This window comes from Muntiacus reevesi, chromosome 6 (genome assembly GCF_963930625.1).
Source record: "Muntiacus reevesi chromosome 6, mMunRee1.1, whole genome shotgun sequence".
In the NCBI taxonomy this organism is placed as follows: domain Eukaryota; kingdom Metazoa; phylum Chordata; class Mammalia; order Artiodactyla; family Cervidae; genus Muntiacus; species Muntiacus reevesi.
This window is the reverse complement of record NC_089254.1, coordinates 25,907,993-25,930,970: the sequence shown is the minus strand read 5'-3', so window position 1 is coordinate 25,930,970 and position 22,978 is coordinate 25,907,993. Positions and strand designations below refer to the sequence as shown.

The 22,978-nt window shown below is 37.7% G+C and overlaps 1 protein-coding gene across 6 annotated transcripts in view; it reads right to left on the bottom strand.

Moving 5' to 3' along the window:
- The window catches only part of HDAC9 (histone deacetylase 9), a 912,538-nt gene that overhangs the window by 271,900 nt on the left and 617,660 nt on the right, over nucleotides 1-22,978 (bottom strand). For all 6 annotated transcript variants that reach the window (XM_065939945.1, XM_065939948.1, XM_065939946.1 and 3 more), the window contains 2 exons: nucleotides 16,982-17,162; nucleotides 3,303-3,436 (listed from right to left, as the gene is read on the bottom strand). In XM_065939945.1, coding sequence (XP_065796017.1) covers nucleotides 3,303-3,436; nucleotides 16,982-17,162 — 315 coding nt within the window. The remainder of the gene's footprint in view (nucleotides 1-3,302; nucleotides 3,437-16,981; nucleotides 17,163-22,978) is intronic.

Sequence of the window (22,978 nt, the reverse complement as noted above, 5' to 3'; positions counted from 1 at the left end):
CCCTTTTTCCTCTCCCCCCTACTTCTGATAGAAACAAAAAGGAAGAGAAAATAAGTCATGTTTCTTTCAGTTGTATGTGTTATCCCTTTTGTTTCTGATATAAATGAAAGTCTCTAGAGAAAGGCTACATTTTTTTACTTAATAATTTTTAAAATTCCACTTTGAATATTTCTCAAGTTATTCACACAAGCCAAAGGAATATTAAATTCCTAGGTGTCTTAAAATTAGTGATGGGTTTTTAATGGCTTTAGAAATTCCACTGCACATTTTGGATTGGGTCAGTTCAAGTCATAGATATTTGCATAACACAGGAACAAATAAATACACATAGGCAACAACTGCATCACTTCGGAAAGCAAACACCTGACAAACTGCTCTTCAACGAGGTTAGGAAAAGGGGCTTCTGTTTGCATTATTGATGTTTTGGATGAGACTTTTGTGCTTGGTCTTCATTAAAAGCCAGTCTGCTGATCTGGGCTTTCAAGTACATTATTTGTTAATTGCATAATTGTTTGCTAGTATGCTGCGTGCCCACATGATTGGTGTACCTGACTCTGGGACACCATGGACTGTAGCCTGCCAGTCTCCTCTGTCCACAGGACTTCCTATGCAAGAATACTGGAGTGGGTTGCCATTTCCTCTTCCAGGGGGTCTTCTCGACCCAGGAAGGGATTGAACTCAGGGACTGAACCTGCGTCCTGCATTGGCAGGCAGATTCTTTACCACTGAGACCCCAGGGAAGTCGTTGATTATTTGCTAGAGAGACACTTATTTAGCTGACTGAACTGGAATAGACCCACTCATTTTTGTCAACCCTACAGTCTTTCTGGGCCTCCCTTATGGCTCAGCAAGTAAAGAATCTGCCTGCAATGCAGGAGACCTGGGTTTGATCCCTGGGTCGGGAAGATCCCTTGGAGAAGGGAAAGGCTACCCACTCCAGTATTCTGGCTTGGAGAATTCCATGGACTGTACGGTCCATGGGGTCACAAAGAGTCACAGACCTTCTCATATTTCATCTTGGGTCTGACACACATCACTTAGTGCTGCTGTGTAAGTTGAGCTTCATGGCTTCAAATAATACAAGACCAAAAGAAGGTGACGTACCAGGAACTGGGAAAAAAAGGACTGATCAGAAACAGGTAACAAACTTCTAAAAGTTTAAGACCAATATGAACCATATTACATCCCATTTACTTCTGTACTTTGTTGCTTTTATAAACCTAACCTAACAACTTTTATAAACCACAACCTAACAGTACATTGAAGCTGTGATCAGACACTGCTTATTTGGAGTGGCTGAGGCTAGGCTTAGGATATAACAAAGACAGGAAAGTGAAAAAATGGAAACAGCAATACCTCAGCTTGCAAGAGCACAGAGAGACTGCCAAGCTAGAAAACATCTGTAGTAGATGCAAAGGTGAGACAGGAACGCTCTCATGAATAAATATCCGTGAAGGCCAACCTACTACAGTCACCTTGATGGCTTACTTCACTGGCTGCATATGGGATTGTGCAGACTCTAATAGAGTGATCTGGCTTCCAACCTGCATTATCAAAAACATTGATATAACTCTAAAACTTACCAAAGAATATGAAACCTTCTGCCACATAATATGGGTGCTACTGACAAAATATGAATAATAGACTTTCACTCAAGAAAGAACCATAGAAATAAATCTAGCTGAAATTCTTTCACTTCTGAGTTTCTAGGTAAAGGATACACTTACTCAAAAGCAGAACTCTAAATATGAAGGGCATTTGATAATTCTATTACCAACAAATAATAAAACGTGTAAAACTAAATCTGTATACACTACTCTGGCATATTCATTCACAATATCGAGACTGCTTAATGACCCATCAACATCATCTCTGTTTTGATGTAAAGAAAATGACCATTTAATTCCCCTGTAAGACAAGATATATAGTTCATCTCCAAAAGAGAAAAATCAATAAGGAAAAGAATTTATCCTTAGAAGTGAACACACTGAATGAATGAATGACTTTGCATCTTCCAAAGTCAGTTATTTTTGCCACTTTGAAGAGAAAAAAGATCAGACAGAACTAACGCTCGTTATCAAATAGAGTCAAGTGTACTTGACTTTGACATCTTTATTTCCACTGAAATATTTTTCAGGTTCACTTTAAAGTAAATAGGCTTTGAATGGAATTTTCTTGACCACATTTTCGGTTGTCAAAATCAATTAATTCAAAAGTAGTCACAAGAGACAGTCTTTATTTTATCACTATTTGCTATTTTAAGAATAGTGAATTTAATGTGGTTTCAATGTTATTAATTTCCTCATGACATAACTATGGTCAAAATATTATCCACTTACTTGTTTCCCAAACTGGTGAGAACTAGAGTTCCTTCACTGCTCTTATACAGAAAGGCAAAGGAACCAAATAGTAATATGTAGGAACCAAACAGTAATATGTCAAATGATCAGTCTATAAGAATAGGGACCATGTTTGTCCATAATTCTAGTCCCTAGAACACATCTGGAAAAAATATAGATGCAGGAAAAAGTGATTTTGATCAATAAATGGTAAGGTAATGCAAAATAACACATAGAGGATATTTTTCTTTTAAAAAAGTTTTAGACCCAAATATAGACTGTTACTGGAACTTAAGCAACAATGGACATTTAGAGCAGCTAAATCAACCAACTGCTGGTAGTTATGTATTTTGCAAATATGACAAAGGGAGCCTTTCTGACCTGATATCATTTTTACTTTTAACTTTTAAAAGCCTCAATAAGCCAGACTTTCCTAAAAAAAAAAAAATGAAGACTCACAAGAATCGACAGAAATGAATCTACACACCAATAAAAAGAAGTGACTCTTCCTGGTAATCTTTTAAAACTTTTAAGAGACAGTTAATCTTTTAAAACTATTCCATTTCCATGAGGCAAAATTGGCATATATGTGAGTTCAGAGTATTGCTTACTGTAAGAAATAACAACTGTATAGCTCCTAACTGGATGTGAAGAGCTTCTCAGAAAATTAACTCAATAAATGATACCTATTTGGAAACAAGAATAGTTACGTGTTTACAAAAATACCACCACCACAGTAACGGCACACACATGAGGCAGCTGCTCGGCCCATCAACGCAGACTGAGTCCCCACTGTGTGTCCAGCCCAGCGTCAGGTTATACGTTACTAGTGTCCATGATGGGTCATCAATCATGGTGTTTGTGCTGTACAGTTAACATTTCTCTACAACTACCCAAATGAATCCTGGCCTCTTTACATGATTTATTTAAGTAAGTAAAAGAGTGTGGCCAATTCAGGATTACCTCACATTTATTTAGCAGCCCAGTTTCTTGCAGCCGTGACCAGATGCTCTGTATTCTTCCAGCATGCTCAGGGTGGGTGGTGGAATTGCCACAAATGCACTGGTGTTTCAGCATCAAAGGATCATAGGCAATTCCTTCAGGACAAAGAAAACACAACACAAGATGAGTAATGGCACAAGTTACATGACAATATGATTACTCAAAAAAAGGCATTCTTTTCCAAATAAATTTACAAATAGAGAAATAATACATATCCACAAATTTCCTGGAAGCACATAAGAACTATTTAGTTCTATGGGTCTGGATATATATGCAAAACAAGTCAACTCATGAATTAGTCAGTATGAGACCCTAGACTTACTAAGTAAATCTGTAAAGTAAAAAAGGTGATGATATTTGAGAAGCTGCAAGTTAAAAAAAAAAATGCAATTTTACCAGTATTTTAAATCACTACAGAGTATTTTTAGACAGATAATTCATTTCAGCAGAGGTTTCAATTTTATCAGTGAAGCCACAAAATGAGCTCTTTAAAGTGTGAATTTATTTCATGAGTAAGTCTCGCCATAGTTTAGGTTATGTTACATCTGTAACAAACTGGAAGTCTCCAACTACTTGCCTATTCATATGCTTATTAATTCCTTCAAAGTTGTGCAGAAAGAGTTTCTTTTTTGCTTACTGTGCTTCTGTCATAATTTATGTCAATCTGTAAGTAATACAGATACTATAGTTTTTATAGTACTGTGGAACATTTGAAGTGTTTCTTTAAAAAAAAAAATAAGTCCGTAGCAATATCTTTAGTAGAAATCACACAGATACAACAAAATCTGTGTTTAAATTATCATCAGTTAACACATTTCATGTTTCAGAGCCTTTGATGTGAAAGATTTCATACACATTTGATGAAATGAACTATTAGGCTTATCAAAGCAGGGCTCTTTAAAGCAACAAATTAGATGATAATTATTATAAAAAAATTTTCACCCTTAACCCAATTCCTTGGGGGGGGAACATGTTATTTACAAAATTGCCTGACATAAGAAATTATTTAACCAATCAAATATTCCAATAAATTACCATCAAAATACATTCTCTGGGGGTATAGAATGCAGAAGAGTCCATTATAATAAATTTCTAAATATCTATTCAAGAAGAGATAAGTACAAGCACTTAGTGTTATAAAGTAGGTTCAGTTAATGCATTTTATTCTCCCTTACATTATTGTGTTAGAGGGATGTTACTCAAGAGGGGAGAATATGTGTCCCTGAGTGTATTAAAATCATGCAGAATGACATGTGTATTTTGAAACCATGTGGCAAAAATTATGTCTAAGAAAAAAATATTTCGCTGGTCCAAATAACATTCACTTCTTCCTATTAATTGAAATATAGCCGACATATACAATATTACGTTAATTCCAGGTGTATTACATAGGGATTTGACATTTTCATACACTGAAAAATGATCACCACAGTAAGTCTGTAAATATCTGTGCTCATACAAAGCTATTAGAATTTTTTTGTTTGACCAAACCACAAGGCAAGTGGAACCCTAGTTCTCCAATCAGGGATCAAACCTGTGGCCCGCAGATTGCAAGCACAGTCTTAACCACCGGACCGCCAGGGAAGTCCCTATTACAATTCTTTTACTATATCCCTTGTACCTTATATTACACCCCCATGGCTTATTTATTTTATAACTGGAGGTCTCTCTCTCTTAATCCCCTTCACCTATTTGGCCCAGCTCTCCAGCCCCCTTCCCTCTGGCAACTACACATTTGCATATGCTGTCACTTTGCTTGGTTTTGTTTCTTAGATTCCAGATCTGACTACACAGATTTTAGTTTATACAGTATTTATCTTTGTCTGACTCATGATGCCCTCTAGATGTGTAATATTGATTCTTAAGACACTAATGGCTTCAGAATCCCTCCACATGGCCCCAACTCTCACATTTTCATCTTCAGGGCCAATCTCCCTCCTGAGCGGTATACACTCGAACACTCATCTAAATCACCCATCTAAAATCTCTATTTGGATGTCTCCTAGTTTTCATAAAATTGGAATATCATATTTGAGCTCATAATCTTAAGCTGCACATACTGTTTCTCATTTCAGTGAAGGGTATCATCACCACTGCTCATGTAAGAAATCTGTCCTCTTGACACTTCTGCTCCAATAAACCAACAAGTAATGTCTATTTTCCCCTGGAAGATGCAAACTTACTCTCTTATCTCCAATGCTGAAACCATACAATCCAAGGTACTATTATCTTTAATCTGAACTCCTGAGATAGCCCTGTAATGTCTATCTGACTTTTATTCTACTCTATTTGCTACTTAAGAGTCGCTACCTTTGCTTCAGTCTTTTGGAGACTTCAAAGATGAGGTGAATTTCTCAAGGCAGCACAGATACGCCTGTCTCCACCTCTGAAGCTTCATCTCATACTTCCCTGCCTTGATCTCTATTTCTCCCACAAAGGTTTACTTACCTTCTAGTTTTCAAAAGACTCAAAAATCACACATGCCTTGGGATCTTCATACACATGCTGTTCCATCTATGCCAAAAATTCTGCCTTCTGGCCCCCAAAACTCTAGCCCTCACTCAGCTAATACCTACTCATTCTTCAAGATTGTTTCAATGTCATTTCCTCAAAAAAGCATTCCTTGTGATCTCTAAATTAGATCTCTGACTATACGTTCTCATAGCATCTTCTAGGTCTTCTTTGTAACATTTAGTACAATTCCATAATTGGTGTATAATCTTGTTAATTGGATATTTTCTTTACTATCTGTACAACACAGACTATTTATTATTTACCTCTGAACTCTTAGTGTCTATAAATATGCTGGGAAAACAGTAGATTCTCAAGTGTAATTGTAATAAATGAGTGAAAAACATAAATAAATGAATTGGTGGAAGAACTAGGTCAGATATCTCCATCCATTATAAAAACCTTTCTTGATGAACCTACTTGGTGGACCTCATTGGACTACTTAAGTTTTTATAGACTAATTTCTTTTGTATTACATGCTTTATCTTCCTCCTGGTGAAAGTGTTAGCCACTCAGTTGCATCCTATTCTTTTTGACCCCATGGACTGTAGCCCGCCAGGCTCCTCTGTCCATGGAATTCTCCAGGCAAGAATACTGGAGTGGGTTGCCATTCCCTTCTCCAGGGGAGCTTCCTCACCAAGGGATCAAACCTGGGCCTCCTGCGTTGCAGGCAGATTCTATACCATCTGAGCCACAAGGACATCTTATCTTCCTACCGGAAGGTGCCTCTAACACAAGCATTTATTATACTCATTATATTTATACATGGAATTGTACACAAAAAAGGGAAGAATAAATATTTTTAAATAAAGCCAAAAGAGAGAAAAGAGGAAGTCAGGAAAAAAAAGTTAGCAGGCATAAAAAGCAAAATTCACAATATGATGATACACTAGACACGTCTGCACAATTCAGATATATCAAGTATTTATGAGTTGCTATTACATAATAGGAGCTGTTGAACATATTTTCTACCACAGTTTTGTACTGCATAAAAGATATATTAACGATTAACATGGAAAAATAAAATATAGTATTTCCCTCATTTTCAAAACACATTCTTTAAGAATAGAGATTCTAATCATTAGGTTGCTTATTTTTTTCACTATTTCATCTCTTGACATATCTAACTCATCTCCATAGTAATCATTTCTCTTAAAACAACATTTTCTCCATCAGCCACTGCCAAAAAAAAATATGAAACAGGTTATGGTAGCTGAAAATTATTGCCAAGTATCTGGAGATTATAATACAAAGTCCAGAAGCTCTTGGAAAGACATTCAAATTTAAGAAAAAATAAATAAAGTCTGGAACCCAAAGCCTCCACCTACTCATCTTAATGACGTAGCAATGAAGTGTTAACAGGTAGACTACAAGGTGAGACTTAACCTCATCCTTCAGCTCCATTTCTTTCATCTTTTTTCCCCCTTTTCCCCTCAAAAACAGAAACTTACAGGGTGAGAAACAAGCCTGCTCTTCTCTTTGGGATTCATATGGAATTCCACTTTTCTTTGACCCTTTAGCCAATGGATCAACCTGTCTCTTAATTAATGGGACAAGAGTTAAAGTTAGGTTTTGAGAAAATAAATAAAATACACAAAAGAGTCTTAACACAAACCTTTACCTGAATTTTAAACCCTAGTTGTTTATTTTCTGCTTAAAAAAAAAAAAAAACTCTTAAAAATTTTTTTGATTTTTTAAATAAGCTTGGACTTTGTGCTTTCTATGGCTTTCAGTTTTAGTTTTATTAAATGAGGTAAGTATGTAAAGCACACAGTGTAGCATCTTTGCCTTTCCTTAATCACTGCATATAGTTTCTTTAGTTATAGAAAGCATTCATATCCTTAGGTTTATGCTCAGTCTAAAATGACTGTGGGGCTGAGCCCACATTGGTCTATTAGGAAAGCTGAGTTCAGAATCTTTCACCCTAAAACTCCTGATCCCAGCTTCTTAAGATTCAACTTCATATTGCTTTTCTGGTTAATGTCTGAGGTTCCACACCTTCCCAAGGATTTGCTCAATGATACATACTAAACATCTTGTAGGGCCCAAGGATTGAACCAAGGGCTAAAGAACAGTAAAGATATGTGTGTGTATATATATATATGTATATATATACACACATATATATATAAAACATAATAACTTTCCTAAAGGATGCAGGTTCTGTAAACAGTCACTGAATGCTCTCAATGATCCAGGTATCAGAAACTTTAATTTATTACATTTAACTTATGACCTAGCAGTAAAGGTAAGGCACTCACAAAGACAGTTATATGACATGTATGTTTAAAACTCTGTATGGTAAGGAAATGAAAAAAAAAATGGGGCTTAGAAGTCAAATATGACCTCTTAAGAATTAAAAAAAAAAAAATTTACAAAATGGATTGCAATTGGTAGGATTACTAAAATAGACAGAAGGAGTTACTTTGAAGAAGGAGTCATTTCTAATAACCTCTAAATCATGTCCAGAGCATCTGTTATACTTTCCATCTATAAGAGGAATCTATCCATAAGGTTTATAGTTCTAATCTATTTATAAGGTTCATCTTGCCTAATTTTTTCCCCGTTAACTATATTCTTTATATTCTAACACCTGAATTATTTGTTATAATATCTTTTAACAGAACACTTAAAGTACCAGATACTACAATTTTTAATTATGTGTAAAACTTGATTTATTCAGCAAGCAAATGAAATATACAAAAATAATTGTTTAAAATTTGCTAAATTGTACGTCTGAGTACACAAGGAGCATTTTCTAGACTTAGAGATTTATTTGTTTATGTAAATCATTTCATCAGCAGCTAAAAAAAGGAAGTGGGTGGAAAAAATTTCACCCTGGGCTTCTAACTACACTATATGAAAGTCTATTAGAACCTGGGAATTAAATTAGGTGTTGCCATTCACTATATAACAGAGAAGGAGGTTCAGGTGGTATGCAAGTTGGCAGAAAGTGAAGTCAAATGCAATCACTACATATTTGCTGGTAAATATCTGGAAAGATGTTTCTATAGTCAAGCTTTCAAGAATGAGTTAACACAAGGGAAACCACACACACACACAAAAAAGCCCTACAGACTAGGAGAAAATATTTACAAATGATACAACCAACAAGAGAATAATTTCCAAAATATACATACAGCTCAATAAAAACAACAACAAAAAAATACAATAAAAAATGGGCTGAACCCCTAAACAGACATTTCTATAAAGGAGACATCCAGATGGCCAACAGGCATATGAAAAGATGCTTGACACCACTAACCAATAAAAAATGCAAACCAAAACTACAGAGAGGTATTACCTTCTACCAGTCAGAATTGCCATCATCAAAAAGCCTACAAACAATAAATCCTGGAGATGGGGTAGAGAAAAGAGAATCTTACTATACTATTAATGAGAATGTAAATTGTTGCAGCTACTATGAAAAACAGTATGGAGGTTCCTTAAAAAAACAAAAATAGAGTCACCAAATGATCCAGTAATTCCAGTCCTAGGGATATATCTGGATAAAACTTTACTTTGAAAAGATACATGCACCCCAAATGGAGAAGGAAATGGCCACCCACTCCAGGATTCTTGCCTGGGAAATCCCATGGACAGACGAGCCTGGTGGGCCACAGTCCGTGGGGTTGCAAAGAGTTGGACACAACTGAGTGACTGAGAATGCATGCACTCCAATGTTCACAGTCGTACTATTTACAATCGTGAAGACACAGAAGCAATCTAAATGTTCATCAAGAGATAAATGGATAAAAAAGATGTAGTGTATATATAGACTTCCCAGGTGGCACAGTGGTAAAGAATCAACCTCCCTATGCAGGAAATGCAAGAAATGCAGGTTCAATCCCTTGGTCAGGAAGATCCCCTGGAGTAGGAAATGGCAACCAACTCCAAAATTCTTGTCTGGAAAATTCCATGGACAGAAAAGCCTGGCAGGCTGCCAGCCCACGGATTGCAAAGAGTTGGACACAACTGAGCACACACACACAGACAGTGTAGATATACACCACGGAATTACTCAGTTCAGTTCAGTCACTCAGTCGTGTCCAACTCCAGGCCTCCCTGTCCATCACCAACTCCCGGAGTTTACTCAAACTCATGTCCATCGAGTCGGTGATGCCATCCAGCCATCTCATCCTCTGTCGTCCCCTTCTCCTCCTGCCCCCAATCCCTCCCAGCATCAGGGTCTTTTCCAATGAGTCAACTCTTCACATGAGGTGGCCAAAGTACTGGAGTTTCAGCTTCAGCATCAGTCCTTCCAATGAACACCCAGGACTGATCTCCTTTGGAATTATTACCCAGCCATAAAAAAGAGGAATGAAATAATGCCATTTGTAGCAACATGGATGAACTGAGAGACAGTCATACTAACTGAAGTCATACAAAGACAAATATCGTATGTATCACTTATATGTGGAATCTAAAAAATGATACAAATGAACTTATTTACAAAACAGAAACTTAGTCACAGACATAGAAAACAAATTTATGATTACCAAAGGGGAAAGAGAGAAGGAGGGATAAATTAGGAGTCTGGGGTTATCAGATGCAAATTACAATATATAAAACAGATGAAGTCTTATTAAACAGAAAACTAAATTCCATATCTTACAATAAACCATAACAAAAAAAGTCAGAAAACATATAACTGAGTCACTTGGCTCTACACCATAAACTAACATAACACTGTAATCAACTATATCTCAAAAACTTTTTTTTAAAGTTTGAGTGAGCAGGAAAAAACAAACAAACAAACTGGGCCTATGAGAATATGTTACAGAAATATAAAGGAAACATAATTCCTACTACTTAGCTCAGTGAATTTGATTTATTATAGGAAGCAAAATAAGATTTTAGAAATTTGGAGGAATCCTCAAATGTCAGAAGACATTGGTCCTATAAAATCGGAGCCAAGAGCTGAAAGGAGAGACCAAGGTAAATTAATGAGTAAAAGGATGCATAAGGTAAATGAGGATGGCAAGAGAACTAAAAATACAGTGGCAAAATTAAAGTCTACTTTGGAGACAACAAAAGAGGAATTCAAATTTCATAAAAACCAGATCAATGCCATTAAAAAAATTTTTAATATGTTCAGGAAGTATGGAGATCAAAGAATAGACAGTGATTGTTCTCAAGGAGGGGATCAAATTAATAGAATAATTGGAATAACTGATAAATTTATCCATAATAGAAAGAGATAGAAAGAGACATGTGCATGAGTATGTAACTGCAAATGCTCATAGGAATGATTTTATTTTGGATTAGTAGGATGAAGAAAATATACTGTGAAGCACCAGAAAAGAACGAACAGGCTGCCCACAGAGGAACACATGCTCAGGTGGTCCAGTCTTCTCTCCATTGCTAAACTTAGACCTCTCCTTTCGGATATGAAATGACTGAGCATTTAACCACATTTCCAGATTTTTTAGACAAAAGAAATGTGTCCCAGTAAATCTGTGTCCAAGTATATGTGAAGGCTATAGGAGGACTTTCTCAGGTATGAAGAAGCCAAAACTTTTTTCTTCAAAAAAGATATATACATATACATATATGTATAACTAACGCATATTAATATATATTTTAAAATATGTTATTATATAAGAAATAACTTATAACACAATATATATGTGACCAAGTTGATTTAGTCTCCTAAACAAAAAAGATAGCTATCTTATCATCTTCAGTGAGAATCAGATAGGCAAACACTGGGGGAACTTTTCAGGAGAAATTTCAAGCACATATATTTGAAGACAGTAACTTTTATCAACCCAAATGAAATTAATCTCTGCATTCTAATTGGTAACATTAGTTACTCTGAGATGTCTTAAAACACACACACACAAACACATGCATACACAAACACACATATGTATTTACAGATGTACACATGCATGCAGACGTGAACATAAACATATAACTTTCCTTCACTGTCAGAGAGAGGCACACAGGGAGAGGAAAAAATACTGGAAATAAATGTATATTTTACTTATGGTTTTCCCTGGTGATAGAGTAATAGGTGATTCTCCCTTTATAGTTTTCCAGACTTATGAAATTGCTTCCAATGAACATTTTTAATTAAAAAATATAAATGTCACCCCCAAATTTCATCTAACATACAAATAATCTTTTTTTGTATAGCTGCATGTAACTCATTTCTCTTTACTCTCATTTCACTTGCATATTCATTTATTATATGGTAAGCATATACACTGAGCACCCTCCTTGGGCTAGTCAGGTACCTCAGTGCTAGGGTCAGAGAGAAGAGGAAACAAAATCTCTTCCCACAAGGACAGCCCATTTTAACACAATCCCCAAAATAAATAAATTACAATCTTTGAGGGAAAAAAAATCCAGTTATGAGGGACCATAATTGATTTAATTTGGATTTAGCTGGCCAAACAAGGCTTCCCGAAGGAAGTAAGATGTAAACTAAAACCTGAAGGATTAACAAGAGTTTGCCTAACTTAGGAACATATCTTCATTAAAAGCAGAAACAAACAAACAAAAAGACAGGGGAAAAGGCCACTTTTGCTATTCTCACACTTAAACATTCAAATGTATTTCACTTTCCGTTGTAATGTGCCACCCTCTAAATGTCAATTTAAAAACTCTTTTAACTATTTGTAGTGGCTTTCACAAACACTGCTTTAGTTTGAGCACTACAATTCTACTTCTCATTAGACACTGAAAAAAACTGATGGTACAAAGAAAGAATTTTCACAGATTATGTAAAGGAACCTAGTGCCGGGAGAAAGAAGAGGCTAAATGGTACTAGGTGATGGGTAAGATAAAAGTCAACCAAACTTATCTGCCATTAAATTCATACCACTGAATTCCATTTGGCATAAACTAGCAAAGTGGCAAGGAATCCGCCTGCCACTGCAGGAGACAAAAGAGTCGTAAGGCCGATCCCTGGGTCAGAAAGATCCCCTGGAGAGGGAATGGCAACCCACTCTGGTATTCTTGCCTGGAGAATCCCATGAACAGAGGAGCCTGGTGGGCTACAGTCCATGCATTGCAGAGAGTCAGACACGACTGGGCATGCACATGCGCGCGCGCGCGCGCACACACACACACACACACACACACACACACACAAAATTACATCATCTGCTCTCAAAATCCTGCTGGGAGCCATGGCCAAGCCTCACTTCTCTCAGGAACAGCTGAGCAGAAACGAAGACTATGGCAAAGAGAATGACTTGCATTGCCCTTTCCTTAGTCATCAGAATTCATACAAACACCATGCCTTGGCTTTAGATAGAATGAAAAAAGTACCCCTTAAATTTAATATGTAATAAACATTGAATATTATTACTTATGGGGCTTCCAAGGTGGCGCTAGTGGTAAAGAACTTGCCTGACAATGCAGGAGACATAAGAGACCTGGGTTCGATCCCTGGGTCAGGAAGATCCCCTGGAGGAGGGCATGGCAACCCACTCCAGTATTCTTGCCTGGAGAATCCCAAGGACAGTGGAGCCTGGTGGGCTATAGTCCATGGGGCTGCAGAGCTGAACACAACCGAAGCGACTGAGCATGCATGCATTATTACTTATGTTACAAAATGACAAAATGCATTTGAATATGTGGCAACCTAGCTCTACAACACACACTCTTCCTTGGCACTACAGAAGCTAAGTGATCTCCCTGGCCATCCAGAAATATCCCCAGCCAGGTTCTCCGCAGGGCCACCAGGGAGGGGCTCCATCTTGGTCTGTGTCTTGGTCCATTCAGGTTCTCACAGGAAGCAGACTACAGACTTCATCTTTCAACAACTGACTGAGCTCAGACAACACTTCCCCCTTGGACCACTGCTTTGTTCTTTAGAAATATTAGGGGGGTATGACTATCCCTTTGGCTGTTGAGGATTACATGGAAGGTAAAGGTTTGAATGGTGTATCTTAAAAATTATGTGAGTTTAGTACAGAATAACTTCATAGTTGTTTCAAAAAGTATAGCTGTTACAGAAGGAATTTAAGCAAACTGCTTAACCTTATAACCTACATTCTTCCTTACTTTCTAGTGGAACAACCATTGAGTCAAGATTTATAACTTTCTTTGGGAAACAAAAGCTAAATATTCTCAAAGAACATGTGACTTCAAAGTGACTTAAATGTTACTTTTTATTTTTTGATGTATCTACAACAAACAGATATTAAGAAGCCAAAAGAAAGGCCCTTAAAACATAAAAAATTTGTTTTCAAACATATCACAAGTGAAAGCCTGAAGAGTTCTCCTCTAAAGTAAGAGATCATTAGAAATACCAAGATGATTTCTGAGGTCATGTGGGCTCTAAGAGTATGCACGTTACAGGGGGAATTAAGTTTGGATTAAAGCCAGAATAATATTTGGAGGAGCAGAGTGAAGATAGTGCATTTCATTTCCTTTGGATTTGGAAAAGCACTAAATGAAAGTCACTAATCAAATATATATTTTTAGTCCCAGTGACAGTGGAGGAGTTATTAACAGACACATAAATTACATACTTCACATGTTTTAAAAATAATATTTAGTATTTTTATCTTAAGAATTTAAGTGTCAGGATGCAACATTCTTCAGGTAAATAAGACAATAAGGCTTTTTCCTACTGAAGTATGTAACTTTGGAATCACTTAGTCAATCCTTACAGAGCAATAATTGCAAAGCAACTTTCACTTTCAGTGTTTTCAAATTTGAGCTGGTAAATTCCTAAGTGTTTATGATTTACATGTACACATTGTGTATATATACTACAAATAAATATTTGTCAATTCAACTAAAATTTATTGAAATATTATTAAGTATAAAATTCTGTATTTTTAAAAATATAAGTTTATATAACCTCTCATTTAGGCCAAAAATGTGACTCATCAGGTAGCTCAGTGGTAAAGAATCCAACTGCCAGTCCCGCAGATGCAGGAGATGTGGGTTTGATCCCTGTGTCTGGAAGATGACCTGAAGCAGGCATGGCAACCCACTCCAGTATTCTTGTCTGGAGAAGACAGAGGAGCCTGGCGGGCTACAGTCCTTGGGGTCACAAAGAGCAGGACACAACTGAGCATGCATGCACATGCACGTGTCTCATCATGTACATTAAACATGAAAATAAACTCAACTTGATTTCCCTATTTGTGCGTGGAATATAAATTCTGATAAATACTAGGGTGTTGACATTATGGCAAAGAAACTAATCATGTGAAATGACCCAGTTTTCGGTTTGAAGGATTTGGTTATGTGTATGTCATACTTGCATTATCTGGTTTGCAATTCACTCTTTCACCTGATTTTTATTCCCCCTAATTTTTGTCTGTGCTGCATGGCATGTGGGATCTTAGTTCCCTAACCAGGAATTGAATCCATGACCCCTGCAGTGGAGGCACAGTGTATTAACCACTGGACTGCTAGGGAAGTCCCCTGCCTGATTCTTTTAAGACCTACAAACCCTGTTCATTTGCAAAAACATGTTTTTCTCAAACTGGGAGGATCATTCTAATATTCAGAGAACTTGTTTCATTCATATGGAGGGAACATATAAAAGTAGTGAAACCACAACATGTTAGGGAAGGGTCACCTCTCTTAACCAAGCAAAGAAACTGTCAGTAGGGTTGCAACAGGAGACATGGAAACAGCATCACAAAACTTGATAATCAAGCTTGCTTTTAAAGTAAGGAAATGATGTGGAGTGAATGTAACTGGCATTACAATAGGATGTCTGTGTCTCTGAAAGCTTATGGCTGAATACAAAACACTCTCAGTAAAAAGAACTGAGAAATAACTGAGAAATAACTTCTTAAAGGCTACTGCTCTGACTACCTACAAAAAGTATTTCTCTACATCATGTATCTGACTATGAGCAAAAATTCTCTTAAGACCAGGGACTGAACGAGGCATGACTGATCCAAGCAGCTTCCGCTGACCCTGGCTACAGTCCTGGGTTGCCTGGGATACCAGGACAGGTCTGTTTGTCCAAGAAATAGAGGGATCAGAAACAGTGGCTAATGTGGTGAGAGAAATATATCCAGCTATATCCAGTCTGTAGCTCCTAGTATGGAATGCTGGCTCGTGGTGTAATACATTATAAAAAGTAGCTCCTAAGCATGCTTATCAAAGATGTCTGTCAAAGTTAAATAACCTGGTTGTTCCATCCATTGACTTTTAAATAAAAGATGATATCAAGGCTTGGGAATGTGATTTCAGAAAAAGTATTTTAACTTTTCCAAGTACAAAGGGTTGCTTGAGGTCACAGAAGCCACAAAAACAAACGCTGAATCCTAAAAATTGAATCAAAAATAAATCAGATAACCTGTGGGCGACTCTGGCAGAAGGTACATCTGAATTCTCCCCTTCAGGCAACCACGTTATGAGCTCTTAGGGCTAGAATATCTTTCATTTCATGGGCCACAGTTGAGAGCATAGAATAAGAATGGGGTCCAGCAGACATAAAGGAATATTTATCCACATGGATATTTATGGTACAGCTCCTTTGTGAAAGAAGAGTGCCCTTTTTTGCGTGTGTTCCAGATTTGACCTTCCTTTGGCCTTGGAATTATCTGGTTTGTTTTCTTCTGTAGCCAGGTTCTGAAATATCAAACACAGCTGTAGGCAAAGGAAGAGGGTGGTCAGATAGCCCACCCATTGGTGCCATAATAAATGGAACTGGAACTGATGTATGTAGAATTAAACAAGGTTTGCCTTGGCACCACTGTCTCCTATGAGTCATTTGTATGAAAAGCCAGAACAAAACACTGAAACAAATACAACAGCAAGAAAAACAAACGGGAAGGGGGCACTCTTTCGAGTTGGATGAAGTCAGCATCGTAAATTTCCTAGTGGCCACAACCACTAGAAGGAAGAGATGGTAAAGAATGCTGAAGGGATTTTTGTTTCCAAAAGGGACCCATGCACCTGTTGATGTGTTTTCCAGGCCCCCGAATGATAACAATTTATGAGGCTATTAATACTAAGCCCAAGATTTATCAGATGTGCTGCTCTGTCTTGTGGCCAATACAACCTCATAAAATTTGGGTTGCATTGGGTTAAAATGGAGCATTCTGCCCTTGGAGTTATTCTGAGCATTTAAATCGCTTAATCCTGCAAGAAGGGTGCATTCAGCCTGCCTATTAGGGAGAGTCTTTTGGGATTCTCACCAGTTGCAGAGCCGGGCCGGAGGGGGCGGTCCATTGCTGGGTGAGGTAAGGCGGAGGCTGTGGGGGAGGAGTGGGTCTTGGAGACCAGACGCTCTTTCTCTAATCCATCCATGCCCACAGCAGCCAGCTGAGCCTGGCGCACCGAGGCTGCACGTGTGTGCTGGGGCTCCAAGAAGGACTGCTGCCAAGAAAAGAGCACAGAGGAGAGAAACATGAGACCAGCACGCAGGGAGACACTGAGAGCGACATGTCAACAAATTAAGTTCATCAGGTCAGAGACATAATAAACGGTGTGAAGGAAAAAAAAATAGAGAAAGGGAGAGAAAAAACACGATCCAGTCAATAAATCCATTCAACAGATGTTTTCACACTGACGGCCAGGGCCTGCCTGCCTGGCTGAGGAGGAGGTGATGGCAGGAGGCCTGTCAGTTTGAACTGATTGAAAGAAACAGACCTTTAACCTCAAGAGGAGCATCGGCTCAGACTCGTTTCCCACCTTGATACCAACGTTTGAATATAGCCCTGGGACTGTTACAATGGCAAAGAGAACAATTCAACTGTTTTCAAACCACCACCAAGACTCAATTCTGAAAACACTATCCTGAATTCACTTCAAGTAATATTGTCAATGAAATTTCAGTTCAGTTCAGTTCAGTCACTCAGTCATGTCCGACTCTTTGCGATCCCACGAATCGCAGCACGCCAGGCCTCCCTGTCCATCACCAACTCCCGGAGTTTACTCAAACTCATGTCCATCGAGTCGGTGATGCTATCCAGCCATCCCATCCTCTGTCGTCCCCTTCTCCTCCTGCCCCCAGTCCCTCCCAGCATCAGGGTCTTTTCCAATGAGTCAACTCTTCGTATGAGGTGGCCGAAGTACTGGAGTTTCAGCTTCAGCATCAGTCCTTCCAATGAACACCCAGGACTGATCTTCTTTAGGATGGACTGGTTGGATCTCCTTGCAGTCCAAGGGACTCTCAAGAGTCTTCTCTAACCCCACAGTTCAAAAGTATCAATTCTTCCACATTCAGCTTTCTTCACAGTCCAACTCTCACATCCATACATGACCACTGGAAAAACCATAGCCTTGACTAGATGGACCTTTGTTGGCAAAATAATGTCTCTGCTTTTTAATATGCTGTCTAGGTTGGTCATAACTTTCCTTCCAAGAAGTAAGCATCTTTTAATTTCATGGCTGCAGTCACCATCTGCAGTGATTTTGGAGCCCCAAAAATAAAGTCTGACACTGTTTCCACTGTCCCCCCATCTATTTCCCATGAAGTGATGGGACCGGATGCCATGATCTTAGTTTTCTGAATGTTGAGCTTTAAGCCAACTATTTCACTCTCCTCTTTCATTTTCTTCAAGAGGCTTTTTAGTTCCTCTTCACTTTCTGCCATAAGGGTGGTGTCATCTGCAAATCTGAGGTTATTTATATTTCTCCAGGCAATCTTGATTCCAGCTTGTGCTTCTTCCAGCCCAGTGTTTCTCATGATGTACTCTGCATATAAGTTAAATAAGCAGGGTGACAATATACAGCCTTGACATACTCCTTTTCCTATTTGGAAGCAGTCTATTGCTCCATGTCCAGTTCTAATTGTTGCTTCCTGACCAGCATACAGGTTTCGCAAGAGGCAGGTCAGGTGGTCTGGTATTCCCATATCTTTCAGAATTTTCCACAGTTTATTGTGATCCACACAATGAAATTTGCAGGAGACTAAATGTTGCTAATTAAATGACTATATTTGACCATTTTCAGTCTTCATACAGGCTTCCCAATGGCTCAGATGGTAAAGAATCTACCCTCAAGGCAGAAGATCTGAGTTCAGTCACTGGGTTGGGGAGATCGCCTTGAGAAAGGAATGGAGACCCACTCCAGTATTCTTGCCTGGGAAATCCCACGGACAGGGAATCCTCGTGAGCTGCATTCCATGGGGTCGCAAAGAGTTGGACATGACTGAGCGACTAACACATGCATACACAGTCTTTGTATAATCGCACAGAATAACGATTTTTTTCATACACTGACGATATAATCACAATACTATAAAAAACTGTTTCCTTTAATAATATTAAATACAATCTCAGTATTTATCAATAGTCATACTTCATATGTCTCAACTTATCAAAGAACCAGAATTGGAAGCTCCTGAAAGATTCACTTGATCTATTCCTGTCTCCAAAAAAAAAAAAAAAGACAATCTCTAAAACAGAGACAGGCACTATCTCTGTTTAACTAAATTAAACTACAGCTTAACTATCAATATTACACCCTGAATAGGTCCTCTCTCTTCAACATCAGGGAATGTATAACCTTTGTATTTATTTTTATGTTTCTCTGCCTTTTCTATATTCCTAATAAACATGAAAAGCAGCTCAACAGTGATACAAAAGATGATCACCTCTCATGCCATGGATAAGGAAACTAATACTCCAAAAGGTTAAAAAAGCCTTCTAAACACAAGACCAATTTCTAGCATTTTAAAAATCTACCTGCTCTCCTGCTTCTTCAAGCACGTACTGTTTCAAGACTGGAAGCAAATATCACCTCTCCTTAGTAAAGCCGCACCCTAACTTTCTTGTTAGGATGGCTGCTCCTCTAGTACAAGGCTGGGCACATCCTTTGAATCCAAATTATTCAATTAATGAGAATGCTAACAAGTCTAAGTACAACACGACTGTATTCAATGCATATTACATGGCCTTATGTCACTGTGACTTCCTCTAGGTGAGTTAATGCTGTATATACGTGAGTTATGAGTATGAATATATATTTAGTTATAGACCATAGATAGATTTCTCAATTTAGAAAAAAGAATCATTAAAAATTAACTTTAAAATAAGTTCTAAGTAACATATGTGTATATGGTGTTACTTCTGTTTTGCTCTGCAAAATAACTGAACCATCAATCAAGGGGAATGTATTTGTCACATCATCTAGCCCTGGGTGGGCATTTGCTTTGATGGTGAGAATGATTTGGCCAAGATCTAGCCCTAGTTAACAATGGCTGTAACACTTCTACAAGCATCTAAATCTCTTGCTTTCTTGAGTATCTCCATGTGCAATTCCCTAAGGAAACAGCAGTAGGGTTGGCACAGTATCTCCTCTCGTGGAACTTACAGAGGAAACGCACATGCGCAATTAGGACTTCGGGAGTTTTCTATGGGAAAATGAGCTCTTCTGCATAGGATCTAAAGTGCTTGGGTAAATATATACCTAGATGTTTGTGATGTCCATCCCTTCTGTTTCTATTACTGTACATTCAAACCAATGCAAAAGGCCCTTGATTAACTATCCTAATTCAAAAATCAACCCATACTATTCTTTCCTGCAAGAACTCTCTTCCTAAAGCTCTACTAATAAACAAAAAGGTGACAAAGAGTCTCTAAAGGTAAAGCAAAGTTTGAAGAGCCTCCCCAGGCTGTCATCTAGGTTCTCGCTGCATGCATGTATGTTCTGTCACTTCAGTCGTGTCTGACTCTTTACGACCCCATGGACTGTAGCCCGCCAGGCTCCTCTGACCATGGGATTCCCCAGGCAAGAATACTGGAGTGAGTTGTCATGTACTCCTCCAGGAGATCTTTCTAACCCAGGGATCAAACCCATGTCTCATGCCTCCTGCACTGGCAGGCAGGTTCTTTACCACGAATGCCCCCTGGGAAGCCCAGGATCTCCCTGATCTGAGGCCAATATGCATTTCAATGTTAGCTCTTCTATTCCTTCTTCAGGTTCTAGCTCAAATTCCTATCTACTGTGAAACAAATACCATCCCCAGGGTTGTATTCTTTCATGGGCTCTTTCCTCTATAAAAAATACTAAACATTACCTTTTATCCTAAGATCAGCATACACTGAAATCATTATCATAATATCTATTTTTTCTTCTGATTAAAAAGTAACATTAAAAATACTCTGTGGGCCCCTGAGAGTATCATGGGTTCTGGCACAGCGTCTGCTGTGTCCAATGGACACACTGGCCCCGATCGTTCGTGCTTCCAACCTTTTCCGTGTCACCTGCTCTGCGTGTATCCACGAGGCTTCACATCCAGCAACCATTCACATCCTCTAAAGTCCATGTCAAATCTTACAGCAAACCTCTTAAACTCACATGTGATACACGCTTTTCCTCTCCACTCTATTTCTCTATTTCCCTGCCATCATCTTTTATGTATTAGAGTTACTGCATGCAGTAACTAGTTATTGAGCTCATACCCTGAGCCAGACACATAGCTGGTGTGTTGAGCCTTTTTAATGTTTATCGTCTAGTGAGGAGACAGATACTAAATATTTCTAAGTATAATGCAATTATAAATATGAGTGCTATATGGGAAAAAGTCAGAGTACCACGAAAAACTTTAAAGAAGAATATGATTTAGAGATTGAGGGAACTTTCTTTAAGCATGTCACATTTAATTTGAGATGTAAAGGATAAACTGAATTGGCTAGATGAATGGGGCCAAGGATCTAGATATGTTTTGCGGGGGAGAGGGAAAAGCAATCAACCAGAGACTGGATCTAATTCATCTGTTAACTTATTTTCTGCTCCATTTTATGTCTTTTCTTATATTTCTTATATTTAGCCTTCTTAAATATGTATTTGTGCATTAAAAATAGTAACACAAACTTGGCAGTTAGAGGCCGTGCTATTTTTTCAATAACATAACCATGTTTTCGATCACTGGAGTTACTAAATATTTTCTCTCTTAAAGAATAGCTCAATACTCTAAGAGTTCATGTAAATATCACCACCTTCTTTGCTTCTTTCTTCATAAAGCATATTCATTGCTTTACTTGGACTTCACAGGAACCTTTAAGATAATGGAATAATAATTTGATAACTCATAACCATGATACAAATGTTACATCTCAGTACAGAACTTCACAACCAGTCAAGCAAAATCCTAGTTATTCAACCTCTACTATTAGGAAAATGGCAAATAAGAAAAAAACTTGTTCAATAGTATTCATCACATACAAGAGTTCATCCAATATCTATTATGCATGCAGATGGGAAACAAACCCCATAATGGGGTGAATAGTCAAGCAAGTGAGTTAAACATGGCTCCTGATCTTATAGGTTGACACCCCAAATTCAAGTACTTTATCCATAATTAGTAAGTATCATAAGGATGTGAGCTTCACCCACTGACTCACGTATTTCCACATATACAGTAGGTGTTAATAAATACATGTTGAATAGATAAATGAACAGAAAGGAGATACATAGCTATCCCTAAGATCTCACCATAAGGATAAAACAAGAGAGCATAGTATAAACAATCATAATATAAAAAACCAAGGAATGGTTAATGGAAACATAAAAAAACAGAGCACAGACAAAAGAATTATCAAAGTACAATTCTCTGAAGTTATTCAGTGATGGAGCCAAGAGCTGAGGGGAATGACTGATTTGAGAATTATTTTTTTCTCTGTACTTTCATGTGGTTTCCAAAAGTTATGCCTATCACCTATATTAAAACTTTAATTAAGAAAAATGGCAAATGCTAATTTAAAACAAATAGCTGAGCCTTTCAAACACTTCATTAGGACAGACTCATAATCACTGGTTCTAAGAGCAGATGTGGGTCAAGTATATTTGAACCTTCTGTCAAAAAAGGACTACAAAATGGAAACGTTCATTCATTTTCAAAAGAGTGGACTATAATTATACACCCTTACAAATAAAATATAGCTTTTAATGTACAGGACGAATTTTGACAATCCGGTAAGGCACAGATTATTATGGTACATATTAGTGACCAAAGTATCACAAAACAGTAGGCACTTTGATTTCAGATGCATGTTACTTCTCACCCATAGAAAAACTTCCCTTCTCCATGAGACTGAAAGCTGAGATAGCATTTTCATAGCTAAAATTGAAGTGTTTCATTAAACACTTTTTAATGAGAGATAATTTTGTTCATGGTTATTTTCCATACTTCCAAGGACAGGCAAAAATGCATGTTTTTCTCTTGCATCATCAGAAAAATAAAATGT